At 43.9% G+C, this 13,682-nt stretch overlaps 1 protein-coding gene across 3 annotated transcripts in view; it reads left to right on the top strand.

Moving 5' to 3' along the window:
- The window catches only part of slc25a26 (solute carrier family 25 member 26), a 321,325-nt gene that overhangs the window by 237,437 nt on the left and 70,206 nt on the right, over positions 1 to 13,682 (top strand). For all 3 annotated transcript variants that reach the window (XM_086001483.1, XM_086001482.1, XM_086001481.1), the window contains one exon: positions 12,220 to 12,264. In XM_086001483.1, coding sequence (XP_085857609.1) covers positions 12,220 to 12,264 — 45 coding nt within the window. The remainder of the gene's footprint in view (positions 1 to 12,219; positions 12,265 to 13,682) is intronic.

The following is a 13,682-nucleotide window of genomic DNA, read 5'->3' as shown; positions in this document are numbered from 1 at the left end:
CAAAAAGTGTAGAGCCCGCTACAGAGCATCAGGGACCTGTGTGAACACGGCAAGCAACTGTGTATCTCCTTAACCGTTGTGTATGTCCCTTTAAGGGAATAACTGGTCTCAAACTGCAGTACCGGCAGTGACCATCCCTGTATAAAAGGCCCTGGCAGGCTTCTGTAGTTTCAGTTTCCAGATTGTCTCCGTTCAGTAAAGACTTGTTAAACCAACTACTGCATTCCGTGTCTCCATTAACACACGGATTTAATACTGGCGACGAGTAAGAAACGAACTTACCTGCAACTCGGCAGCACCTCAGACGACGTTATTGAAGGTCGAAGCCAGAAAAGAAAAAAAATAATAATCCAAAGAAACTCGAGAAACGGGCGTCGACCATGGGCAACCGCCCTCCAAATCATCGGATTGAAAACTTGCAGGAGAGACTGTCAAGAGCCAGGCTTGGTTCCCCAGTCTGTGGTTTCCCAGCTAATCGGGCTGGTGGCAGGTAGTGCACTGATCCTTCCTGGGCTGCGGCAGGCTAGCGCTCGATCGGGTGGCTCTGCAACGGGGCCGGGCAGCGAGTCGGGAAGCAAAGAGAGAGAGAGCGGGTGGAGCACACAGGGCGCGGCCGGTGCTTCGCAGCCGGGCAGCGTTCGGACTTAAGAAGAGGGAGGGAAGTGTCCCAGAGGGTCCGCTCCACGACGGGAACGGTTAAAAATAAAAATACCACGGAGAGCGGCGTTGACCGCAGCGGCAGCGGCGGGAAAGCGCGGGAGACGCCATCTTAACTCGGCGGGGACGAAGGAAAAGCGCGGGAGACACCATCTTAGATTTTCAAGATGCCAAAGACTGGCGATATCACTGCCTTCAATAATGCAATAGAAGACTGGATCACGTATGTGGAAAGAGTCGAGGTATATTGCGAGGCAAACGAAATAGCCGAGGGGAAAAAGGCATCGGTATTGCTAAATTTAATGAGCGCAAGAACGTACGGCCTATTGCGGGACCTGATTACTCCAGCCAAACCGAAGGCGAAGAGTTTTAACGAAATTGTTGCTATCCTACAGGAACACCTAAATCCTACACCGCTGCTGATAGCAGAAAGATTTAAATTCCACAGGAAAAATCAGCATAAAAATGAGAGCAATGCTGATTACCTTACGGAACTACGCAAGCTATCAAAGCACTGCCAGTTCGGAGCAGGACTGGCAGATACCTTACGGGACAAATTTGTCTGTGGACTCCTGAGTGAAGGAACCCAGAAGAGGTTACTCTCAGAGAAAGAGCTGACGCTAGATAAGGCTTTCAGCGTGGCAGTATCGTACGAAGCAGCAGCAAGGGGAGCTGCGGAAATACAACAAAAGCCACAGGAATACGGCACCCATGAAATGACACGGGGATTTGCAAAATGTTATTGCTGCGGCAGAACAAACCATGACCAGAAGGACTGCTGGTCCAAGCACAAAATATGCAGGCAATGCCGAAAGATGGGACACATTGCACGAGTTTGCAGGTCAGAGAAGAAGACCAACGAGACAATAAAAAGGCTACTAAGGAACCGTACAGGAAAGTACAAAAGATGACGGACAGGAGTTCCGAAGACCAGATGAGCGATCGTGAATCCGGGAACAAGAGACTAAGCTGTCTCAAACTTCACAACGTAATCGCAAAAGAGGATCACCGAACCATTTGGGTTACCCTCACGATAGCAGGGTCTCAAGTCAAAATGGAATTGGATACAGGATCAGCTCTAAACGTCATGAATCGACGAGACTACGAGCGGCTATTCTCACACATACCCTTGAGAGAGACATCCATTGTCTTGAGGACGTATACAGGGCAAAAAGTATACCCCAGAGGAAAAATAAGGGTGCCTGTCGAATACAACGGCAAGAAAATACGGAAATTGTATCTACATTCTGCAAGATGGTGGACCACCGTTATTGGGACGTGAATGGATCAGAAAGATAAGTTTAGACTGGCACTCCATTCAGGCACTGACAGTGGCTGGTAAAAAGGATGACGACGTCACTCCTGGACGATTGTCAACAATCTTAGCTGACGCCAAAGAGGTATTTCAACAAGAACTGGGCACTCTTAAAGGCGTAACCGCCTCGATAAAAATAGAGGAGAATGCAATTCCCAAGTTTTTCAAAGCAAGACCGGTACCATATGCAATTCGCCCAGCCGTCGAGGCAGAGCTGGAGAATCTGGAGAATGCAGGCGTGTTATCTAAGGTAGACTGGAGCGAGTGGGCGACACCCATCATTCCTGTCATGAAGAAAACATTAAACAATAAGTCTGAGATGCCAAGGAAGGTTCGCATCTGTGGGGACTTCAAGGTGACAGTGAACCCAGTCCTTCACACAGTACAATATCCTCTTCCAAGGATAGAAGATATCTTCGCCTCACTATCCGGAGGGACGTGTTTTACAAAAATTGACCGAGCGCAAGCAAATTTGCAGATGGAGGTTGAAGAATCATCTAGGAAGTATCTCACGATAAACACTCACAAAGGTCTTTACCAGTATAATCGACTGGTATTCGGAGTAGCATCAGCTCCGGCGATATGGCAAAGAGCAATGGAACAAGTCCTGCAAGGGATTCCGAGGACTCAGTGTTACTTGGACGACATCCTAGTGACAGGTGAAGATGACAGTGAACACCTTGCCAACCTAGAGCAGGTGCTCACTAGACTACGTGAACATGGGCTACGAGCCAATCGCCCCAAGTGCGAGTTTTTTATGAAACAGATATCGTATTGTGGCCACGTGATTGATGAAGAGGGGTTGCATAAGTCCCCTGACAAAATTGAAGTGGTAGTTAAGGCTCCAGCGCCTGAAAATGTGTCACAACTGAGGTCATTCCTCGGATTGGTGAATTACTATCATAAGTTTTTGCCGAATTTGTCCACAATTCTGCATCCACTGAACGCCCTACTGTGAACGGGAGTAGCATGGAAATGGAGCAATGAATGTAAGCGGGCCTTTCAGAAGAGTAAGGACCTAATCACTTCAAGAGAAGTATTGGCTCACTACAACCCATCACTACCGATAAGACTGGCGTGTGATGCGTCTCCCTACGGCATTGGGGCGGTACTGTCACATAAATTCCTTGATGGTTCTGAGAGGCCGATAGCTTTTGCGTCACGCTCGTTAACTTCAGCCGAGCGTAACTACGCCCAGATTGACAGAGAGGCCCTCAGCCTAGTGTGGGGGGCGAAGAAGTTCAATCACTACATGCACGGTCAGAAATTTACTCTACTACCTGATCATCAACTTCTCGCCTCCATTTTCAACCCTCAGAAGGGCGTACCGATAATGACGGCACAACGGCTACAGAGGTGGTCCCTTTTCCTAGGGGCACACCAATATGACATCGAGTACAAAGGAACTAAACAGCATGGGAATGCTGATGGATTGTCGCGCCTACCGTTGCCGACGGTGGAAGAAGAACTGGCAGTGGATCCAGTGGAGTTATTCCACTCGACTATTGTCGAATGTCTCCCTGTGACGAATGCAAACATAGAAAAGGAAACACGAAATGACCCGACACACTCCTGGGTCTATGATTTAACGGTGAAGGGATGGCCAGCACATGGTGAACCACTGCTGCCAGCATTCTCGCCGAGAAGAGAACAGCTGTCAGTGTGCAGAGGAACCTTGATGTGTGGATCCAGAGTAGTAATTCCACCTAAGTTGACGGATAGAGTGCTCAATGAGCTTCATGAGGGTCATCTGGGTGGGGTAAAAATGAAGAACTTAGCCAGAGCGTTTGTGTGGTGGCTGGGAATCGATAGAGAAATCGAAGAGATGACCAAGAGCTGTGCAGGATGCCAGAAGGTCCAAAACGCCCCACCACAAGCTCCTCTGCATCCATGGGCGTGGCCCTCATCTCCATGGCAAAGGGTGCACATTGATTTTGCTGGTCCCTTCATGGACTCGATGTTTTTAATTGCAGTGGATGCACATTCAAAGTGGCCAGAGGTAATAAAAATGTCCTCAACCACCACGGAAAAAACTATCACAGTTTTACGAACCATATTCGCCAGGAATGGGCTGCCTGAACAGATTTGCTCTGACAATGGACCACAGTTTGTGTCTGAAGAGTTCCGGAGGTTCTTAAAGAACAATGGCGTTAAGCATTACACATCTGCCCCATATCATCCAGCCACGAATGGATTAGCCGAGAGGTTTGTTCAAACATTCAAGAAGGCTATCAAGGCAATGTGTAATGAAGATATACCCCTACAACACAAGGTGGACAACTTCTTGTTTGCCTACCGGAATGCGACACATGCGGTTACCAACCAAACTCCAGCCATGATGTTCTTCAATCGAAGACTACGATGCCGCTTGGATTTGGTTAAGCCAAACGTCCGAAGAGATGTGGAGAACAGGCAGTTTCAGAATATGAACGAAAGGCCGACCAGGAGTTTTAAGATAGGTCAACCAGTTTTGGCCCGGGACTACCGCACTGAGAAATGGCAGCCAGGAACGATTTGTACACGGCAAGGACCTCTCATGTATACCGTGGACGTTGGAGAGAGCATTGTAAGATGCCATGCTGACCAGATTCTAGAGTCACTGGAAAACGTCAACTCCACACCACGATCTGATACATCTGGCAATGAAATCGACGTACCAATTGCAGCTACCGCAGAATCGGTGATATTGGAAGCAGATGAACCAAACAACGACATTGATCCCGACTCAACCTTGCCAGAAGAACCTGATACCCCAAAGAGGCGTTATCCAGACAGAATCAGGAAGCCTCCTCAAAGACTGAACTTATAATTGCTTAAACTTAACCAATGTATCTAGCAACCGTAATTGTGATTGTAATTAGTTATCATTTAGTTGTTAAATGAATGTTATGTACTGTTTATCTAAAAAGGGGAGGAATTGTTGTGTATGTACCTTTAAGAGAATAACTGGTCTCAGACTGCAGTACCGGCAGTGACCACCCCTGTATAAAAGGCGCTAGTGAGCCTCTGTAGTTTCAGTTTCCCGATTGACTTCAATCAGTAAAGACTTGTTTTGTTCAACTCCTGCTGTCCGTGTCTCAATCATTCACGGACATAATAGTTGAGCTTGGGGGAAGTTTATTTTCAAATTTGAAAGGATATGGTTTGCATAATGCCTGTCACGTAGAATACTTTGATCATGCAGCCTCCAAATTTCAGTTGGTACTTCATTAGTATGTTGTCCAAAAGACCACAAAGAATATACTTTCTGAACTTCAGAAACCGAGGATTTGATCAGTGGCGAGAAAGCTTGTTTTTCCCCTCAGTTTTCTTAGGAGGAGATTCAGTTACAGGATACATGTAATAAAATGCTTAGTGGACAAGAATACAGGGTTGGAATTATTCCTTGTAAAAAAAAAAAAATTGTCAAGTGTGCAACAACTGTTTCCTGCTTCCCCAATGTTCAACCAATCCTACATGTAACAGGTGTTAACAATGTAATTGACACTGCCCAACTATTCAAAGAGAAAATTCTCCCCTATTTAGCTAATTTTCCATGAGCTAGTTTTGAGTATTCTCACTGTTGTGCATGCTTATCTATGAAGGGCTCACTGGTCTATTGATCATTGTAATACTGTAAGCACTTCAAGCAATCCTACTATTATGTTCATTTGATTGGAATGTTTCAAAATTAACTTGTTTCGTACAACATACTTTATATTTTCTCATCTTAAGCACGTTGGTAAAAAAGAACATTCATTCAGGTGGGTTTATGTTAAAATAAGCAAGTTAGCTCCATAATTGCAGATTGTGGAATTTGACAGAAATGCTTTAGTGTACACTAATTTGCTTCGTGCCATGGTAAAGTTTCAGTTTGAGCACTGTAGCAACTGGACTCTAATGTTCTACCACATGGTGCTCAGATAGGGATTTGTGCCAATAGTTCCCACACCTTGAATATTCAATCTAAACCAGACCCTCTGTGGAAGAGAATTACATGATGATTGACCCTGTACAACCTTGTGCACCTCCTAGTGACCAGCTCCTGTGATCTATAAAAGAAATCTACTTTTCCCATTGAGAAATTACACAATAAGAAAATGGTGTCTGGTGGGAGCTAAATTGTTCCCGTGATTAAAAGCATCAGATAAGCGGGACCATGTGACCGTATTTCTTTGTACAGCTGCTTCCAGCTTGAAGAATGAAAATGCAATTTTATATGCTCAAGCAGTCAATCTACTTTTAAGCCTTACTGTTTGAAATCATACAGGTAACATTAAACTAACATTAGCAAGCCCAAATGCAGATGTTTGATCTGGCTCTGAATGTGCTGCTTTTCTATTCAGTATCAGCAATTAAAGTCATCCGTTCTATTGTGGCTTTTGGATTGAAAAATAAAATAATTCAACCCATTTGATCCATGTTTTCTGGATGAGCTCTAAAGGTGGTTCTTTCTTCAAAATAAAACTAGGTTTACTCTAACAGCAAAGGATTATTCCAAGAAACTTAATATCTCATATTAAATATTGTGGTATTTACTGACTAAGTGGTATATCTTAATGTTATTTTAATAAAAGATGTAGCAGATCTTCTTTTCAGCATTTGTTCAATTTCGATTAAACAGCCAGGCCAGTTGTTTGTGTGTCAGTACAAAAGGAATCCTTTGAATTTCTGCTGACAATGAGCTCTTGAACAATTTCAGGTGGAAAATTGGATTCTCCTCTTGCTGAAACTGTATATTGCTGACAAACATTTTGCATCCGCTGTCTCGTGTCACTTCCCATATGGTTTGCATTGGACAGTCTGGTTGTCCACAATGTAAATACGCCATTTTAAGAAAAGGAAGTTAAAAGTTTGGTTTTCGGCAGTCTCTCTGTCATAATTGTGTAGTGCAAAATGGCTGAAATAGTTTTAGTTCATAGTGTTACCTCTACTTGCTCTCCCTTGCCCCACCTCTTCCCACTGTCCCCAGCACTGCCTCTTCTCATTCCTCCTGACTTTGGGTGGTCCCACTCATCTGCTGCTGCCTCTTCTCACTCTGTACATCACTGCTTCTTCTTGCACTCCCAAGTGCTGCCTCTACACTGTCCCTCATTGTTGCCTCGTCCTGCATTCCCACACTACAGATGCCTCTTCCCGTTCTGTACATTGCTGCCTCTTTCTGAGCTCCCCAGGGCTGCTACTTCCCACTCTATATGCTGCTACCTCTTCCTGCACTCACCACTACTGTCCCTTTATCTGTTTATAGCTGTCTTTTGCCATGGTTCTCACCGCTGCCTCTATTCGCAGCTACCTTTTCCTGCATTACCCACTGCTGCCTCTTCTCATTCTATACATTGCTGCCTTTTCTCATTCGATATGTTACTCCCTCTTCTCACATTCCCCAGTGTTGCCATTTCAGGCTTTTCTTCTCTCTGCTTCCTCCTTCATTCTTCGCACCCCTGCCTCTTCAAGTGCTCCCTGACATTGCTTCCTATTCACCTCAACTGCCTCTTCCTGTTTTAAAAGATGTTTTAGGGAAAAGGAAGATATTGTAAAAAGATGAAGTTTTGAATGGGAAAATAGAAGAACAAGAAATGAAAATGGTTAAAGGTTACAAAAGTCCAGGGGAACATACATTTTACGCACTGTTACTATTAATGCTACACCCCACCTGTGTTTGGTTTCCAAATGGCCAAGAGGTGGCTACTCCACACCTGCCAAAGATACTTGTCATAGACATAGAGAAGATGTTTGCACGTGTGGCGGAGACCAAAACTAGGGGTCATGAATATAAGATAGTCATCAATAAATTCAATAGGGAATTCAGGAGAAAATTCTTTATCCAAAGAGTGGTATGACTGAAACGAGCTGCCACATGGAGTAGTTGAGGCGAATAGCATAGATACATTTAAGGTGAAGCTAGACAAGTACACGAGGAAGAAAGGAATACAGGAAACTCTTTGGCATCCGGCACCTACGGGACCGGGATAGTGCCGGTTGATTAAAAATTCTGGATAATGGAGATGTATACCTACCAAGGTACGAGAGCCCCGTTGCACAGCCACAGGTGCAGGAAGCCCGGTTACACGGCCACAGGTGCAGGAACCCCGGTTACACGGCCACAGGTGCAGGAACCCCGGTTACACGGCCACAGGTGCAGGAACCCCGGTTACACGGCCACTTGTGCAGGAGTCCTGGTTACACGGCCACAGATCCAGGAGTCCCGTTTACACGGCCACAGGTGCAGGAACCCCGGTTACACGGCCACTAATGTACAGTAAAACTTACCTGAAGCTACTCCCGGATTTTGCCGTTTAAACGAGAGTTTCCTGTAGAAGGATATGCTGATGGGGTTAGATGAAGAGGTGTGGGAGAAGGCTCATTTGGGGCATAAACGTCGACATAGACCAGTTGGGCCGAATGGCCTGTTTCTGTGCTGTAGATTCTGTGTAGTTCTATATGATACCATACAGTGTACAGTCTACTCCAAGTGATACAAGACAAGACTTTTAACATTGCTTTTTGGACATATTGTTTTAATGAAATATAAATATGAATATTAACAATGAGGATAAAATGGTTATTTTTTAATATGTTTAATGACACTTTAATAAATAAAATATTTTTGGTACAATTTTGTAAATGTGTTTTGTTTCATTGTTACATTGTTAACTACTTCCCCTTTGTTAAGTCATCTTGCGTGAGGCTTAGGAGACAAACTGTGACCTGCACCAAAGTTGTTCTAATAAACAATACTAGTATCGAGTCACTCAATCAATTGCCAGGCTCCACTTCTCTCCTAATTGAGGAAGAGCCCGAGCCCGAGCCCGTTCTGATCCTCTCCTGACAGATTGACCAAAATCAAGAACTTCTCACCTGGAAAATTACAAGGGTGAAAGAGCAGTGTTCAAATTTCTGCTGAAAGGTCAATGACCTGAAACATTGACCCGTAAGTTGCAGTCGGCGGCAAAGCAAAGGCGATCTCTGTGGCGAGAAGTTTGCCTTCCTCGACGTGCAACTTATTGTAGCGCTCTGTAATGGGAATTCACAGCAAAGAGCTGCAGTGACCTCAACAAGCTGCCTAAGCACATTGAAAAATTCTCACAGACAGCAAACCAGGAAATGAAAAGCAGCTTTTATCCGGACTTTTAAAAATTGTTAGAGAGCGAAATATTGATTGGGACTTTTACATGGGGTTTAGGTAGAAGCTGAAATATCATGAACAAACTTTAAAAAAAGTAAAAAAATTTAAGTTTAAAAAAAAAAATTCAAATTTTTATCATAATGGAGAAATTTGACACTCCACAAATATAAAAGTTAGTTTGTCAGGGCCAGAATGGTTGTTTAGCAGTCAATAAGCTGTTAAAACCCCAGTTACACCTATTCCACCAAGGCTTAACATTTAATGGGGTATTTAACAACAATGTTAGCATGGAAAACCCCAAATTTTCATCAGTTCCACTGATTTCTCTGATTACACGGATTGCCAGCTGGGGTGGGGAGGGGGGGTGTGCGTCCACAGTGCAGCCTGTATCGGAGCAGTGAATGACTGACTGACTGACTGACTGCAACTTTAGGATTTCTGCGTTTAGATGCGCATGCGCTACATCCTGAAGTTGTGGTCAGTTTCAGAGGGGTAATGATAGCGAACGCTGCCAGTTCGCCATCATTACCCACCGCAGAGTCTGGGCCTGTTTCTCTCCACTGATGCTGCCTGACCTGCTGAGTATTTCCAGCATTTTCTCTTTTTACTTCAGGTTTCCAGCATCCGCAGTATTTTGCTTTTGTATTAGTTCAAAGTTTACATCTTGCAGTCTCAGATTTTACATTCTGTGCTAATGTCCAAGGTGTCCTTTGGATCTTCCATTTTTCTGTGCAATTTCTTTAATGTTTAGGTAATAATGAGCAATATATCCCATTTGTCTTTGCTGGTTCCCACAAGTCGCAAGCTGCAAGGCAGGAAATCAATTCAAATCAAGCTGTCGGTTAAACAACATTTTTTTGTACCAATTTAGAACTAAGCCCAAGAACGTACCAGAAAATTGGTGTTGACAGGTTTCTTAACTAAATAGAAATGACCTATTTACCACCGGCGATCAAAGCTCTTTCAAGGTCACCTGCCGCTTGCTTTCAGCAATGCATTTTTGTTTAGCTCAGAAGTGGATAAAAAAAAATCCAATCTATCTATGATGAGTCCAACAGTAAAACAGCATATTCTGAGCACACTTGAATTGCAAGCATTTAGCAAAGGAGGCCAAGGCTGACCTTTCTTGTGGAGCTTCAAGATGTCTCTGGAGAGAATGCTTTCTGTCAAAGATGACAAACATCCTCTGAGATTTCATTTTGTCAGCTTCATGTACAGCAGTGACATTGATTTCTTCTCGCTACCATTTCCTGTCTGCACTGATAACAAATGTGCTGTGGCAGGTGTCTGTCAAGCACACTTTTGCTTGAATATCGCAGCAGAATCCTCTCATTTATTAATCATGGCAGCAGGGTTGAGAACAATTTTGGCTAGCTTAAGGGAAGCCTGCTCCAAAAAAGCTTTAAGCTCCCTTGTTGCATTTTGGAGAAGAGAGTAACAAAACCTCTTACGATTTAGTTGTATGTCTGTAGTTTGGAAGATCAGTGTTGCCTCATTGATACTACATTAACTATAGTAATCATAGTATTGAACAGATAAAGCTGTTTATTTTCAGGTCATGATTGGTAGTTTCACTGCCCACAGGATCAATATTTTGCATGACTGATAGAGGTATTGGATAATAGTTGACAGTAAGTTACGAGTAATTCAATCGAGGGATTGTGATGACATAAACACTGACGTGGTTTATGAATGGTAGCAGGCCCCTGAGATTAAATTAAAGCTTTAACTGCACTGCCAGCTACTTGCTATTGTATGTAACCTTCAGTATTTCTTAAATAGCGTTTTCTCTACTGAACGTAGTGATATAGCTGGTAAAAAGATACTTAATTTGACATTCAAAGTTAAGTTATATATTATGCAATATGTACTGTAATAAGAGTTTTTCCTTTGAGCAGTTGATTAAAACGAAAGACTTGCATTTATATAGCGCCTTTCACAAGCACCGGATGTCTCAAAACGTTTTACAGCCAATGAAGTACTTTTGAAGTGGAGTCACTGTTGTAATGTGGGAAACGCAGGAGCCAATTTGAATTTGCACACAGCAAGCTCCCACAAAGAGCAATGTGATAATGACCAGATAATCTGTTTTTGTTATGTTGATTGAGGGATAAATATTGGCCAGGACACCAGGGAGAACTCCCCTGCTCTTCTTCAAAATAGTGCCTTGGGATCTTTTACGCCCACCTGAGAGTGCAGACGGGGCCTTGGTTTAACATCTCGTCCGAAAGACAGCACCTCCGGCAGTGCAGCATTCCCTCAGCACTGCACTGGAGTGTCAGCCTAGCTTTATGTGTTCAAGTCCCTGGAGTGGGTCTTGAACCCACAACCTTCTGAATCAGAGGCGAGGGTGCTACCCACTGAGCCACAGCTGATTAGCAGAGAATACATTCTTTAGTGTATTTTATAAAGAAATAATTCACATATGAAATAACACATAATGGTAAGCAACAGGTGGTGAACTTCAAGAAGAACTGTCTCAGTGGGTAAATATATTGACTCGCTTCACCTCAAGCACTGGCTTCGGATTCAGCCCAGATTGATGCTTGAAAATCTCCCTATTCTAACAGTTCTACCGTTCCAATGCTGTGGATTAGAATTTCTGGTGAACGTGAATCCACTGCACAAAACACCCATTGTTCAGTGTGTGTGGATCTGCACGCACACACACGCATACATTAAAAATCTCACACCTGCGTGCACTTCGATTCCTCTGGCCGCATTTATAATGAAACTGCCTATGTAAACTTGTCATGCTGTAATTACAGGTGTCTGCCAGTGGTGGCATTGTAGCACCTCAGTTTTGCATGTCCCAGCTCCTAAGCTTGTACTGCAAAGAAACTCCAATGCTCTAAATACTGTAATGTCAAATCAAAGTGTCAAAATAAGTGTGGTATTTGTGATGCTAAAATGAGCTCTGAATTATGTTTGTTCCCCCTTGTCAAGCTGTCCTCTAGCTCTGTTTCACATCATCACTCCACTTGTGCAGTGTCACAGGAGTTCGGCTGGTGTGAGCAATACTGTTTGTTTCATTTCTAAATAAGTGTCCTGAAAGGTTTAAATAGCTTATGGCTCTAATTTTTAAATGATGCAACAGGAATATGCTTCTGAACTTTCTGATCTGTTTGTTTTTCACTTTCAGATTCCCTTTGCTCTGGTCCAATTTCCCCTGTGGGAGTTTCTGAAGGTAGGTTAACGTTTTTGTATTGTAAATCAATAAGCTTCAGCACTGAAGCACAAATGCATAAGCAAGTGTTGCTTCCAATAACACAGAGCCAAGCTGGGGGCTAGGGAAGGGAAATGCGGATTTGACTTATTGATTTATATGAAGTCAGTGGCAAGACAGCCATTATTTTTGATTCCCACCATAAACTCCTCTCCCTTGCCACTGATTCCATGCTCAGGTTGCCAACTCTGGTTGGACATATTCCTGGAAGTTTTATCACATGACCCCCGCCTCCAACCACCTCACTCCTGCTGTTGGTCGTGAGTGCACTACCTCCCTATGCCAATTGGAAAGTGAATAGACTCTTCATTACCTGATTAGATGATTCTTCACTGTCAGTCAATACTGTACCTTTTTTCCCCATGTCAGATATTTTTATAATTAATAAACAAAAGTGTTCAAACTTTTTTTAACGTCCCTATAATTTTTCTCTGGGTTGCTCACAGCAGTGTGCTGGAGATTAGTCTTTAATGCCTGGAGACTCCAGTTAATCCTGGAAGGTTGGCATCCTTTTCCATGCCCCCCTCTGACCAGTCTGATTCCAATTACAAAACTTTGGTGACCTCACATCCTATCCATCACAAAGACTGCATACCTCTACCTCTGAACATTGCCCCCCCCACCCCCCGATCCCCACCTCTGAAACCTTTATCCCTGCTTTAGTCATCTCTAAACTGGATTTCTCCTGTGCTCTCTTTCCTGATCCCCCATCCTCCACCCTCCATAATCTCCAAGCTGTCCAAAAGCTGGCTGCACATGTCTTATACTGCACTAAGTCCCACTCGCCCATCATACCGTCCTCACTGACTACATTGGCTACCTGTCCCCCAACACATTGAATTTAAAATCCGCATCCTCATCTTCAAGTCCCTCCATGGTGTGGCCCCAGCCTAGCTCTGCAACCTCTGCCAGCTTAGTTTAAGGACCGTTGTTTAGGCCACTGCAGAACTGGAAAAACTAGTCCGAGCTTGCACCACTTTGCAGAAAGGTCATGAAACAGGCACAGGACCCGTCTTTGCACATTTAAATCAGGGAGGCCTAAAAGCAGTGAGGATGCCGCCATCGCAGATTAGGCACTGGGCCTTGCACCCAGAAATGAGTACACATTGTGCCTATTTTACATCTAAAAAACAGGTGAAACGCATATTAATTTCTACCTCAGTTTGTCCAAATAACTTTTGCTGAATATAGCTCATACCAAATGTTAGCATATCAAATCAGGCCCACCATGTAAATTGAGTTTGACACCCCTGCCCTAAGCTCTGGAAATCCCTCCCTAAACCTACCTGCCTCGCCACCTGCCTCTCTTCCTTTAAGGCCATCCTCAAAACCTTTCTCTTTGACCAAGCTTTTAATCACCAACACCCCCCGCCCCCCCC

The sequence above is a fragment of the Somniosus microcephalus genome, chromosome 11 (assembly GCF_052327205.1).
Source record: "Somniosus microcephalus isolate GS21.2 chromosome 11, FLI_Smic_1.0, whole genome shotgun sequence".
In the NCBI taxonomy this organism is placed as follows: domain Eukaryota; kingdom Metazoa; phylum Chordata; class Chondrichthyes; order Squaliformes; family Somniosidae; genus Somniosus; species Somniosus microcephalus.
The sequence above is the reverse complement of the archived record's forward strand: the minus strand, read 5'-3'. Positions and strand labels throughout refer to the sequence as shown.